The 14,038-nt window shown below is 44.5% G+C and overlaps 1 protein-coding gene across 15 annotated transcripts in view; it reads left to right on the top strand.

Moving 5' to 3' along the window:
* Window positions 1–1,983: 1,983 nt before the first annotated feature.
* Window positions 1,984–14,038, top strand: part of DET1 (DET1 partner of COP1 E3 ubiquitin ligase) — a 48,840-nt gene continuing 36,785 nt past the window's right edge. For 2 of the 15 annotated variants that reach the window (XM_072737261.1, XM_026001230.2), the window contains exons 1-3: window positions 2,282–2,913; window positions 7,905–8,997; window positions 11,779–11,966. In XM_072737261.1, coding sequence (XP_072593362.1) covers window positions 2,834–2,913; window positions 7,905–8,997; window positions 11,779–11,966 — 1,361 coding nt within the window. In that variant the 5' untranslated portion in view covers window positions 2,282–2,833. Of the gene's footprint in view, window positions 2,100–2,264; window positions 2,914–4,767; window positions 4,807–4,955; window positions 5,172–7,904; window positions 8,998–11,778; window positions 11,967–12,090; window positions 12,252–14,038 lie in introns of those variants that run through there. The other 13 variants (XM_072737268.1, XM_072737264.1, XM_026001238.2 and 10 more) reach the window with 13 other exon arrangements.

The following is a 14,038-nucleotide window of genomic DNA, read 5'->3' as shown; positions in this document are numbered from 1 at the left end:
TTTTTTTTTTTTTTAATATTCTTGGGGATCCCTGGGTGGGTCAGCGGTTTAGCCCCTGCCTTTGGCCCAGGGCGTGATCCTGGAGTCCTAGGATCGAGTCCCATGTTGGGCTCCCTGCATAGAGCCTGCTTCTCCCTCCGCCTGTGTCTCTGCCTCTCTCTCTCTCTGTATCTCATGGACAAATAAATAAAATCTTAAAAAAAAATAAATAATAAAATAAACATTCTTGATACTAGACCTTTATCAAATATATGATTTGCCAATATTTTCTCCCATCCTGTGGGTTGTCTTTTCACTTTCTTGTGTGTTTTGAAGCACATTTTTAAATTTTAATGAAGTTCAATTTAATCTATTTTTTCCTTTGATTGCTTGTGCTTCTGATGCCATATCTAACAAACTATTGCCTAATCCAAGGTCATAAAGAATTATGCTTATGTTTCTTTCTAAGACTTTCATAGGTTGCTCTGCATTTGATAGTTTCAATGACATTCTCTTATGTTATCTAATAATCAAATCAGATAATTACCAAATATTAGATATAAGAACACAGACTTGGAGATGGTGATGCCTAAAATCACGACAGAGTCCGAACTTGGTAGTGTGGGAGAGAACCCTGGAAAAAGGGAGATAGGAGTTCTGGTCACAGTCTCCATTCTGCCGCTTGGGTCTGTATGAACTTGTACAAGTCATGTCCCTCTTTGGGTCTCAATTTACTCATGCATGGGCAAGGGAGTTGGTCTTGAGTAATGGCAATAATATTTTACTGAGCATCTATCACATTCCAGGCTTTGTGCCAGGCACTTGAAGTATAACACCTCTAATTCTTTTTTTTTTTTTTTTTTTAAAGATTTTGTCTATTTATTCATGAGAGACACAGAGAAGCAGAGACACAGGCAGAGGGAGAAGCAAGCTCCCTGCAGAGAGCCTGATGCAGGACTCGATCCCAGGACCCCAGGATCACACCCTAAGCGGAAGACAGATGCTCAATCACTGAGCCACCCAGGCATCTCTAACACCTCTAATTCTTTCAGTAACCTTACTAGATAGGTAAATTTTCATTTCCCAGAAGAGAAAATGAAGACTCTGCAGTCAGTACCTGAGAACACTCAGCCTAGAAATATCAAGACTGGGCCAAGTACCCACCCTGTCCCCTCTTACCCACTCACCCTTCCTGAGTCTGTGTGCTCATCTGTAAAGGCTAACCAACATTCCTTCCCTCCAGAGTTCCTGTGAACAGTGTGGGTAGAGCCACTCATTCATGGGCACCTCCAAGATCCCAAACCCTATTGCAGGCGAGGACAGAACAGAAAACAAGACAAAATCCCTGCCCTCATGGAGTTGACATTCTAGCAGGGGGAAGGGAAGCACAACAAAGAAGGAAATTTGTGCGTACACACACACACACACACACACACACACACACACACCAGATAGTGATGGGTGCTATCACTATCAGATAGTGATGGGTGCTAATGAGAGCAACCAGGAAAGCAGGTGACTCGTGCGCCGAGAACTGCATGATTGACGCTGGGACATGTGGGGGCAGCCTGTCCAAGTAAAGATCATGGGACTAGGTTGGAGCAAGAAGCTTTTCTGTACTTGCACTATATGCCAGCCACTGTATTGGAGCAGGGTGTTCAGAGAGCAGCACAGTCCTAGGGGTTCAAGGGCGCGCTGCACAGGAGCGGACCACACAAAGCTGATCGTTTCTCCGCCCATGAAAAGGCCGCATCTAACCAAAAGATGAAACATTCTTTATCCACGTGCTTGCAAAGGTCTCCAGCAGGTGCAGAGACATCACCCTAAGAGATCTCTGACCCGTCCAGGTTAGGGCTCCCGGTTCCTTTCTTTCCTTTGCAGCCATGGGCCCCTTTGGCGGCGATCCCCCTCCGGCCACCAGGGTGCGCTGTAGCTGTCTCAGCGCCCGCTGACGGCGCCGCGCTCTCCCCCCTTCTCGTCTCGCTGCACCGCACTTCCGGGGGCGGCGGAAGCCGGCGGGCGCGGGGGCCGGAGGCATGGCGGGGGCGGGGCCGGGGGAGGCGCGCGCCGAGCTGGCCGGGGGGTCCCTCGCCCCGGCCCTTTGAATTCGGACCGTACAGGTGAGGACTTCTCCTTTCTTGGCCCAGCCTCCAAGCCCGTCCGGCCGTCCCGGGGGCCTTCCCGGGTTCCCGGCGAGGGGCGGCTCCCTCCCGGCAGGCCGCCGAGGCCCCGCGGCCCCCGCCCTCCCTGAGCGGTCCCTTCCCATTGAGGCCCCGCCCCGGGCTTCTCTTTCCGGGGGCGCCCCCTTGGGTGCGTGTGCCCGCCCCTCGGTATCCCCTTACGGTTCTGGAAGCCGGCGCGGCCGAGGGAGGGGGCGTGCGCCGGCGCCCCTGGGGAGGCTGGGACGCCGCCTCGGGGAAAGCACTTGCTCGCGTCCCGGCACAGCTAGGCTTTCTGCTTTCACTCACAAATAACGTGCCGAACGCGTACGCAGGGACCAGCCAGGCTCAGAAAACCGAGGTGACCCAAGCGGACGTGGTTGCTTCCTGCCTGGGGAGTACGGCTTAGTGGGAGAGTCGATCATTAAAGCACACAACCTTGCAAGTAGCAGTACGTGTTCACGTCGTGGCAGTCACGATGGAGAGGGCAAAACAGAAAAAGCGATGGGGGAGGCCTGCTTCGATAAGGATGACCAAGGAAGACTTCCTGGAGGAGGTGACCCTGGCGCCGCCACTGGAGAAGTTACGGCGAGGGCTTGGGGAAAGGCGTCCTACCCCTAGGCAGAGGGAAGAGCCCCTGTGGGTACCCGAGTTAGCAAAAAACCCCAGGGTGAGGCAGGTTCAACCTTCAGGAAATGAGGCTTAAGATGTGTCCACCGTGGTGCCGGGCAGACCGTGTGTGTGCTGGTCAGGAGCTCACCTTCTGGTGCCACAGGTAGGAATAAAATGCAGAGACAAAGCTGCAAGCGTGGCAAGTGCCCTGAAGGCGAGGTGTGGCTAGCAAGCCGCTCTTTTAGCTAATGGGCAGGTGGAGGCAGATTCCCCTGAGGAAGGGATGGTTAGGCTGATGTCTGAAATGGGAGGTAGCAAGGGGCAGAGAAGAGCTTTTTTAGGTTTTGGTTAATAAGTGTCGGGTTTCTGAGGCAGGAGATAGAATCCCTATTGAAGCAAGGGTTGGAGTTAACGGGAGAAGATGGGGGCACCTGGTGGCTCAGTGGTTGAGCATCTTCCTTTGGCTCAGGCGGTGATCCCAGGGTCCTGGGATGGAGCCCCCAGTCGGCCTCCCCACAGGGAGCCTGCTTCTCCCTCTGCCTGTGTCTCTGCCTCTCTCTGTCTCTCATGAATAAATAAATAAAATCTTTATTTAAAAAAAAAAGGGAGAAGATGGGGTTGGAGAGACAGAGCTGGGACCTTTGAGCACCTGGCTGGGATGTTAAGGATTTTGATTCTGATCATAAAGAGCAACGGGAAGATAACTGGCCTGTTCTAATCCACAGGGGCAAGGACGTGGTCACAATAGCATTTTTGAAAAGATTACTGGCTGTTGAAAGAAATGGATTTAGGTAGGAAGCTGGTGCAGTTATTGCAGATGTGAAACGATAAAAGTTTGGATGAAGGTGCTGGCAGGTTGTGATAGAAATAAGTGGAAGATGAGAGGACTCTTTAGGAGATAAAACCTCCAGAGTTTGGTGACTGATCAGAGGGCTGAGGGAAAGGGGTGTCAAGGAGGACGGTCAGGGTTCTGGTTCTTGGTGGTGGGAGGGTTGCTGGGCCATTCACTGGACTAGGGGAGCTTGGACAGGGAAGGCTTTTGGGAAAATATCGTAAGTTACTCTTTTTTTCATAAGTCTGACTAGAAGAGAGTATATAATACTTTTTTCTGTAGTATTTTAATTTTTATGAGTGTGTTTTATTTTTATGATGAGAACAATAAGAGAACAAATTTTAAAAGCCGTAAATAGCTCCACCATGTCTCTAAAAATCATAATTGTGTGTTATAAAATTGTGTGTGTGTTGGGGGGTGGGGTGTAGGGAAGGGGAGAGAGTGCATATGCTGAGATAAGTGTTAGGAAAGTCAGTGAGGATTTCCTGTAGAATTTGGAGCTGGAACTAACAGGTCCTCTGCTTACCCTACCCCTTCACACCTCTCACCCCAGTTACTGGTGTCTTTGCCTTAAGAAGACAAATGAGAGAGTTTAAGATGGGGCTATGCAAAGTATATGTCAGTTTTCTTACAGTTAAGCATTGATTTTGTTTAATAGGTTTAGTGGCTCTTTCTAAGTTGAGTACCTGTGATATACTTGGTTCGGCTCATCAGTCAGTCTGCTAGATGTCCTGCCATCCCTGGCCTTATCTGCCTTTGCCTTCCCATTCTGGTCATCCTCTCTGACTCCAGCCCCCATCTTAGGTTGGCAGGGTGCTAGTTAGCAGGCTTGTCCTGGGCAGGGATTGAATGACGCAGTTTTGTGTATTATTTGGTATTTTGAAATGCTTAAACTTTAATTGTGTGTTTTTTAGGCTGTATCAGAATAGCTACATCAACAATGTCAGTGTTACAAGGTGTAACTGTGTGAAACTTAGTATCTTACTGAGTTGTTCAGATATGGAGGATATTGCTCACTTTATCATGCCAAGGTCCTTTGAGAAAACTTATGAGAGAGATTGCTTTTAAGCTCTAGTATTGGGAAGATGCTTCTTGCAAGCATCTGTTAAGTTTTTATCTTATTGGCTGTGCAGATTCTGTAACTGATTGTGTTTTCCTTTTTACTTTGTATGCTGAGAAAATCAGGGCCAAATTAGAAGGTTGGGAGTCCTGCAGGTCCGTATGGTATGTGTACATCTGGCTTCATCATCCTGTCCTACCTTAGTTTTCTCTTCATGGTGATTGTTTTTTAAATAAAAATTTTGTATAAGTACAAATACTACTTTAAAAGCATATGTAATCTTTCTTAAATTTTTTTTTACTTATTTGAGAAGACAGAGCCTGTACACAGAGGGAGAGGGAGAAGCAGACTCCCTACTGAGCAGGGGCTTGATCATGACCTGAGCCGAAGGCAGACGCCTTACTGACTGAGCCACCCAGGCACCCCAAAAGTATATGTAATCTTTAAAGAACAACAGTATAGTGAATGCTGATTTAAGAAAAAATACAGCCTTCGCGTTTACCCTCATCCCATTTCTTACTTCTCACAGGTAACCACTGTTCTGAATTTTATGTTTATAATTCCTTTAGTTTTTGTAATTGTATATCACATATGTTGATAGCCTTAAACTAGAAATTGTTTGAAGCTTATATAAAGAGAATCACAAAAATATTCTGCTCCTTGCTTTCTTCAATCACCCTTGTATTCTGAGATCCATGTAGGTTGATATGTATTAATTGTAGTGCATTAATTGCTTCAAAGATTCCACTGTATGAATATGCCTGAAGGACTTGTTCTGGTCTTCTGTTGATGGGCACTTGAAGCGTCATCAGTTTTTACTTTGGCTGACAGTCCTGCTGCGGACATTCATGTTATTTATGTGCAGACATTTCTCTAGATCAAGGTTTCTCATCCTTAGCACTGTTGACATCTTGGTCTAAATGTGGAGGGCTGTCCTGTTTACTATTGGATGTTTGCCAACATCCTTGGCTTCTATTTGCTGGACACATATCACCCCTCCTTCCCAAATTATGACAACTAAACATTGTCTACAGATGTTCCAGAACTGCCCCAGTTAGGAACCAGTGCTCAAGATCAGTTGTTGGCAAACTTTTTATGTAAAGGGCCAGACAATAAGTATCAGGCTTGTGGGCCATGTGATCTTTGGTCTCAACTAATCATCTATGCCTTTGTAAGGCAAAAGCAGCTATAGATAACGTGTACATGAATGGGAATGGCTGTGTTCCAATAAAACTTTATTTACAAAAACAAGCAGGCAGATTTGGCCTGAGGGCAGTAAGCACTCTTGCTGTAGTCTAGATCAGTAGGAAATATATTTGTATTCTCACCAAGTACATATAATTCATATATATAATGGAAACATTTTATAAAATAGTATTTACCCTTACTATGTATGATACAATTTGGTGTTTTCTATTTTATTCCACTTTTTATAATGTCGGCTATATCCACTAAATTGATTTCAAGGCCTCACTAATGAATTATGACTAGCAGTTTGAGAAATTTAGTTTGCTCATAGAGGTATGCACATCTTTAAGTTGACTAGATAGTATCTATACTTACAGCATTTCAAATTTTTAGAAGGGGACAATATAAATAAATACCACATTGTGTGTATATTTTTATTTCTCAAATATAGACTGGATCAGTGACTCCCCTGCTGAAAACCTGCAATAGCTGCTGTGGCATGGTGGGGCATGAAAATGTTTTCCAGTCTGGCTCCAGTCTACCTTCCTGGGCTTCTCTTTTATCACACACACTGTGCCTCCTGGGCTCTCACCACTTGGAGTTACCCTGTTTCCCAAATATATCATGCCACACCTTCCAAGTGTATTTTTAAGGCTCCCTTCTTTCTGACTTGCTCCTCTTTTACTTTGCCTAATGAATTCTTTTCTTTTTTTTTTTTTTTTTTTAAGATTTTATTTATTTATTCATGAGAGGCTCAGAGAGGGAGGCAGAGACACAGGCAGAGGGAGAAGCAGGCTCCATGCTGGGAACCCTACATGGGACTCAATCCCAGGTCCCCAGGCTGGGCTGAAGGCTGCGCTAAACCGCTGAGCTACCTGGCTGCCCTGTCTAGTGAATTCTTGATCCTGCAAGGCCCATGTTGGAAAGTTGCTCCATTCATTCACTTGACATATTTCTGAGCACTTAGTGTCTCAGGTACTACTCAAGGTGTTGAGTATTCAGCAAGGAATTGGGCTGGGTGCGTGGGGTCTGGTGTGTGATGACAGATACTAAAAAGGTAAACAAGATAATTTCAAAACATGACGAGGACTGAAGAAAATGAAACAAGGTAGGATGATAGTTGACGTGAATGGGAAGGTAGGGGAAAAGCTGAAGAGTTGCTTTTTTAGCTGACACTTGAATGTTGACACAGAATCAGCAAAAGGAAGCAAAGAAGTTGACCAGCTTCCTTCTGGTCTCCATGGTTTCTCAGGAAATCCATAGACATTTGAATCATTCCCCACCAGGTAATAGATCATCTACCTGGTTACTTCTAAGATTTCTACTTTGTGTTTCAGTTAAGTTTGACCGTAATGTGTCTGGGCATGATTTCTTTGGGTTTATCACATTTGGGGTTTTCTGAACTTCTTAAACCTTGAGTTTATATCTGTGAGGGTTTGTTTCTGGATTCTCTGTTCTCTTCCATTGGTATATTTGTTTTTATGCCAGTACCACACTTTTTTTTTTTTTTTAATTTGGCTTTGTAATATGTTTTGAAATCAAGAAGTCTGAGTCTTCCAACCGTTCTTTCACACAATTGTTTTGGCTGTTTGGGGTTCCTTGACGTTACATGTGCGCTTTAGGATGACTTTTTCTTTCTTTTCAAAAAAGACCTTTGGGATTTTGTTAGGGATTGCATTGAATTTATAGATTGTTTTAGGTAGTATGGATATCTTAACAGCCAGTAAAGAAATACATTTCTTTAATGAATGTGCACTGAATGTCACTCTTAACACTGAACAAATTTGGTGTAATTCTATGTTTATTTTTCTGAGTATTCCCAATAGCAAAGTGTGCTTTGAAGGTGTTCTGGTGAATTAGGTCCTTCCCTCAGACCTGTTTTTAAAGTCAGAAATGTCAGGACTGCTTGCTGACTATAATCAGAGAAGGGAGAAATGCTGATCACTCTCATCCTGCGAGTTCCTGGGTCCAGGGCATAAGGAGGAAAATCTCTTTCACTTGCGTATATTTATGTTTTGGTCAATTCTGTTTGTTTGTTTGTTTGTTTTTTCTTCTTCTTTACTTTTCTACACAGAGATGTGATAATGGATCATCATGTTTCCACCATCAAACCTCGAAGAATCCAGAACCAAAATGTCATTCACCGCTTGGAGAGGCGGCGGATCAGCTCAGGCAAGGCAGGCACCCACTGGCATCAGGTCCGAGTATTCCACCAGAATGTCTTCCCCAACTTCACAGTTGTCAATGTCGAAAAGCCGCCCTGTTTCTTGCGTAAATTCTCACCTGATGGACGCTACTTTATTGCTTTCTCTTCAGACCAGACGTCTCTTGAAATCTATGAGTACCAGGGCTGCCAGGCAGCTGAGGACTTACTGCAGGGCTATGAGGGGGAAACCCTGTCCAATGGCAATGACCAGCGGTCAGTCAGCATCCGCGGTCGGCTCTTCGAACGCTTCTTTGTCCTGCTGCACATTACCAACGTGGCTGCCAACGGGGAGCACCTGAACCGGGAGTGCAGCCTCTTCACTGACGACTGCCGGTGTGTCATTGTGGGCTCTGCTGCCTACCTCCCGGATGAGCCGCACCCTCCGTTTTACGAGGTATATCGGAACAGCGAATCTGTGACCCCTAACCCGCGGTCTCCTCTGGAGGACTATTCCCTTCACATCATTGACCTTCACACTGGCCGCTTATGTGACACCCGTACCTTCAAGTGTGACAAGGTGGTCCTGTCACACAACCAGGGGCTATACCTGTACAAAAACATCCTGGCCATCTTGTCAGTGCAGCAGCAGACCATCCATGTCTTCCAGGTGACTCCGGAAGGCACTTTCATTGATGTGAGGACCATTGGCCGTTTCTGCTATGAGGACGACCTCCTCACTGTGTCAGCTGTGTTCCCCGAGGTGCAGCGGGACAGTCAGACAGGCATGGCCAATCCCTTCAGAGACCCCTTCATCAATTCCCTCAAACACCGGCTGCTCGTGTACTTGTGGCGCCGGGCAGAGCAGGATGGTAGTGCGATGGCCAAGAGACGCTTCTTCCAGTATTTTGACCAGCTGCGGCAGCTGCGCATGTGGAAGATGCAGCTTCTGGATGAAAACCATCTGTTCATCAAATACACTAGTGAAGACGTGGTAACCCTTCGAGTCACAGATCCGTCACAGGTATGCTGTGCTCTCCTGCTCTTTACTACTCCCATCTGTTTGGTAAAATGGGAGAGTTTCTCTCTTGGCCTATAGCCAGCTTCTTAGAAATGTGCATTTTATGTATTCTTGAGTTTTTGTTATCCTTGGCCTCAGACTTAAAACAGTTCCATTTTTCTCTGGCCACATGTATTTATTTGGACGAATGGAAGCTCAGTCTCAAGCCATTGATATGTGGGTAGTCAACTCTGTGATCATTACCCTAATACTTGACCAGAGCATTTTCAGTATCCTTGAGATAGACGCCCAAGTGCTACAAGGTCAAAATTTGGACTACCTGTGGATAATCCTGCCCTGATTTTGTGAGACTGGCTTTTTGGTCTGACCTCTTTAGTTCTAGGAATGAGAATGAGCCCACCATGCCACAAAAATTTTCTAAAAATTTGGTCTCTCTTTCCTGCTTAAATGGATAATGTCAGTGCATGTCTTCATAAAACCTTTGGGAGGTAACTAATAGGTAAGTTCATCTAACAGTTGAGTGTTATGACTTTATCCTGACCATACCCATGTGCTGGACCATAGGTTGGAGAGCAACCTACAAAATTAAAAGGAAGCCAAGACTTATGATCTCCCAAGTGAATCATCACGACCATAGGTCCTAGGGTTTTTCAGTGTGGATGAAAGATCTTGGAGGGGAGAGAGCTATTTCTTAAATGGGAACCTAGGGGTGTTAAGGGCACAGAAACCTCCCAGGACTCTTGGGTTGAAATACCATGTTGAAATTCAGGCTACTTTTGGGCATTTTTCTTTGAGAAGCTCTCTACTTTAGTGTTGATGGAGTAAGAGACCTACCTTTCTGTACCTTTGCCACCTATTCTCCCGTTTGCAGAATGTCTCCTTAGGTGTGAATTTGGGAAATCACAATAGAGAGCAAACCAGTCAGCTACAAAGAGGGCTGAGTCTTGTATCTCCCACTGACTTGCAGTTGGTTCTATTGTAAGAGACTACAGGCCATTGTTTCCTAAGACCTTACCAGTCATCCATGGTAAAATGTTTTCTAGTACTTTCTTTGGAATCATAGCTTGTATATTCTAAAAAAAAAAGGTGGGTGGCAGGGAGTAGTATGGTTGGAGATAGTTTTTCTGGATTCTTTTCTTCCCTGTTAATGATGAAGTCACCCATTGAGCCATCACAGATGAGCATCTAGTTCACGTTATGTTTCATAGGAGATTGTCAGTGACACTCTTGGCTCCTTTCACCTTCTGTCCTGTATTTCCCAGTCTGTCCTGGAGGGAAGGCTAGTAAAGTTTGTGTAATTTTATATTCACATAATTGTGATGGATCCTGGTGGAGCCCTGATAATGATCAAAGTGTTGTCCAGGTCTATAGAAAGGACATGAGTCAATCTTTTATTTAGGTTTGAGCTATAATTACCTTTTTCTTTTGGAGGGCATAAGTTATCTGTGATAGCTGCATTTGAGATTATCCTCCTTCCCTTTGCTAAAACATGACCTACTTATTTCTGGTAGTTATAATGAATTGTGGCTGGAATCAGTACTAGAGCTCAGTGTTTTGCTTACAGAGTTTGTAACCTTAAACCCAATTTGCCCTAGTTGTCCTCCCACCCCTTTCCCCGTTTTAATTTGAGAGGTTCCAATAAGGTTAATGAGTAAAAAGTGCACCCACATACAAAGCCTTGCTAATATTATGGGTATTATTCTCAGGTTACTCTCCAGCCTCCTTAATTTACAGCCATATTTAATTTCCAGGTGACTGTAAAAGTCATGTAATGAAAGCTCTGGGAAGGACTAATGACTAATAAAACAGGTGGGCACTGTGGCTCTAGGAATTGATGACAGAGACTTAAACTCAGTCATAGGAGGGGGAGTACTAACCTTAATTTTCTGGAAACTTCTAGATCACGCTTGCAGATTGATTCACACTACCACATTCATTGTGACAAAAACCAGGGGTTCCTGGGGCTTCCTTGTTAGATAGAGCAGAGCACTGGTTGTTTAGAGGGCTAGTCACCCAGGGCCCATTCAGAGAAAGTAGAAAACTCTGCCACCTATGGCATTTGAATGCTTTTCAGGTTCCCCCTCTGATCTTAATTGCTACAAATCTCAAATGTATCGTCCAAATGCTCTTGGCTGAAAGAACATTTATGAAGAAAGAAATGGAAAATGCCTCCCTGATTTTTCATTTGTTCAGCAGCAGTTCCCTGCTTGGTTACAACTTGCCTGGGCAGTTTTAGGACACAGTGTACTTCAGGTTTCTCTCTGCATGTTAGAAATCTTAAGAAGGAAAATAAATGTCCCTAAATTGAACTTTCAACTGTACATATACAAGAGAAAATAATTTGCCAACAGGCAGCTACAGGCTACCAATCACTTTCTCAGCAGGGAGGAAAAATAAATCTGGCATTTTAAAAAAGTGCTTTTTATTTCAGGCTGGGTTGGGGAGCAAGGAGGGAATAAAGAGTAGGAAGGAAAAATATTGAATTTGCAGAGTCAGAAATGCAAGATTGGAAACCTTTCTACACATGTATGTGGGCCAGTTCACTAATTCTAGCAGCACAGATACGGTGGTAAATCCGGCAGTTCTGACCATGACTGATGGCCCTTGGCTGATAAAGTTTACTGAGGCTTCCTCCTCTCCCAGAACCACCTGGAGCCACATTTTTATGCTAGTGCAGGAGAAGTGTTTGCTTGTTTTACTTGAGTACTTTGAATTTTCAACCAAGTGGTAGGTTTCCACGGCTGTATACCCAGCTGTCTCATAGCTGTCTCTGTTCTTCTGCAGGCATCGTTCTTTGTGGTGTACAATATGGTGACAACAGAGGTGATTGCCGTGTTTGAGAATACATCAGATGAGCTTCTAGAGCTCTTTGAGAACTTCTGTGACCTCTTCCGTAATGCAACCCTACACAGTGAAGTCCAGTTTCCCTGCTCAGCTTCCAGCAACAATTTTGCAAGGCAGATCCAGCGCCGGTAAGCTCTTCCACCAGGCTTAACAGGCTTAATTTTTCTTTAGACAATTCACTGGTGTTAGGCCAGTAGTCATGTCCTCCAAAAAACCCTTCCGATATTCTCTCTGCTACCTTGCTTTGGTTAGGTCTGCCTGTTGTAATCCCTTGGGTCATCCTGAACTTCTGTCTCTCAGCACCTATGGAATTAGTTGTGCGTTATCTGTGATTCCTCCTAGAGGAAGGAGAGCAGTGTGAGAGCTGCCTAAGAGATGCAGAAAGGTAGAGACTATATCTTTATTATTTATTCTTGTAGTTTCATGATGCACTGTCAAGCATTTAAGTATTTTTTGAGTGAATGACTAAGGAAATAATTTTAGAACTTTTGGTTAAACATGATGTGTTGAGCACATGTGTTTATCTCTGCTCCATCCCCAAGCCCCACTAAAATGACAATAAAGCAGTAAGAGGTATAAATTTAACAAGAGCAAAGAGAATGGGAGAGGAGAGACATTGAAGACGGGAGATGATTGGCAACAGGAGAGGGATCTGAATCAGTGTCGGGAGCTGATAAGCTAATTGATCAGCGGTAACCTATGACTTGGCACACTTCAGAGAACAAAAACTTAAGACTGCAGAATTTAGCCATCAAGAAACAGGTTGCCTTGCTCCAGAGAACTCTGGAAAGGGTTGGGGAATCGGATGCCCCTAGTCACTCTGACAATACCTGTGACGTAAGCTTAAAGCAGGAGGATTGGGTAAAGGTCTGGAAAGGCCCCATTGCCCCCTTCTCTAAGCCTGCTCTGCCAGATAACTGTCTTCCCCACCTTCTCAGGAGGCTGGAGGTTTAGTCTCTGGAGAAACTGAGCCATATAGGCACTGGTTTCACATTCATGAGGCACAGCTGAGGCAAGGATGGGATTTGTCATGCTAAAAACAAGAATTAGGTGAAAGCCGACAAACTGAAGGTAAGATTCCTGTCCCCTTTATCAGATATGGCAGCCAAGTGTATACTTCTCAGGCAGGAGGTTAGAGATTTTTCCCTAGGGGAAAAAAATGACCAACCCAGAGAAGAGACCCTCAGATATTCATACTTGGAGTCCCTCTTCAAACACCTGGGTGACCCTCACTTAATACCCCACATCAGCCAGGTCTTCCTATGAACTAGAGTTCCTGATAGAATTATCTGAGCACATGATTATGACATGAACGGTTACTTTGGGTCATTCGCCCAAGCTGAATCCACTCTAGTCTGTAATGCCTCATTCGACGCCACATACTAAATTGCTCCTCCAACTCTAGCCAGTTAGGGAAAATATCTGCTTTCAGGTTTCAAGATAGGTCAGACCAGAGTGAACAAATGACTCAGAATAAGCATCACTGCCACTGGAAAAAATGAACAAAGCAGGTACATTAATGTAGTGGCATCATCTTTATGTGAAAGGGTAGTACTCAATTAGAAATAGATGGATGCTGGTTTTCAGACAGGTTACTTGCCTTTTCCTTTTTTTCTGGTTCACATAAATTTTCTGCCCTATAAGCATTTCTGTTCAGCATAGAAGGATTTTTGGAGGCAGAACATGGATCAGATTTTGCTTTTTTCATTTTGGAATGAATGTTTCTGCTTTTATTATTTTTAAAAAGATTTATTTATTTATTTTGAGAGCAAGGTGAGGGGTAAAGAGAGAGGGAGAGAGCAAATCTCAAGCAGACTCCATACTCAGAGCCCAGTGAGGGGCTGGATCAGGATGAGATGACCCTGAGATCAGGACCTGAGCTGAAACCAAGAGTCCAGACACTTCACCAGCAGTGCCACCCAGGCGCCCCTGAATTTTCTTCTTTTAAATTAACTTTAAAATCAGGCAGATCATTATCAATAATTACAAAGCTCAGTACAGCTGGCTGAATGAAACCATCAAGGAAGTCACTAGGAGGTATACTTAAACGAGGACAGGGATTTTTATCTTATATTCACTGCTGTATCCATAGCACCTAGGCCAGTATCTTTCATGTGGGAGAAGCTTATTAGGTATTTGTCGAATGAATGAAGTCACCCAGTAATTAGAGGAAGCTGTGTTTTTTGAGAATTATTTCAGA

Source organism: Vulpes vulpes, chromosome 14, assembly GCF_048418805.1.
Source record: "Vulpes vulpes isolate BD-2025 chromosome 14, VulVul3, whole genome shotgun sequence".
In the NCBI taxonomy this organism is placed as follows: Eukaryota; Metazoa; Chordata; class Mammalia; order Carnivora; family Canidae; genus Vulpes; species Vulpes vulpes.
The sequence above is the reverse complement of the archived record's forward strand: the minus strand, read 5'-3'. Positions and strand labels throughout refer to the sequence as shown.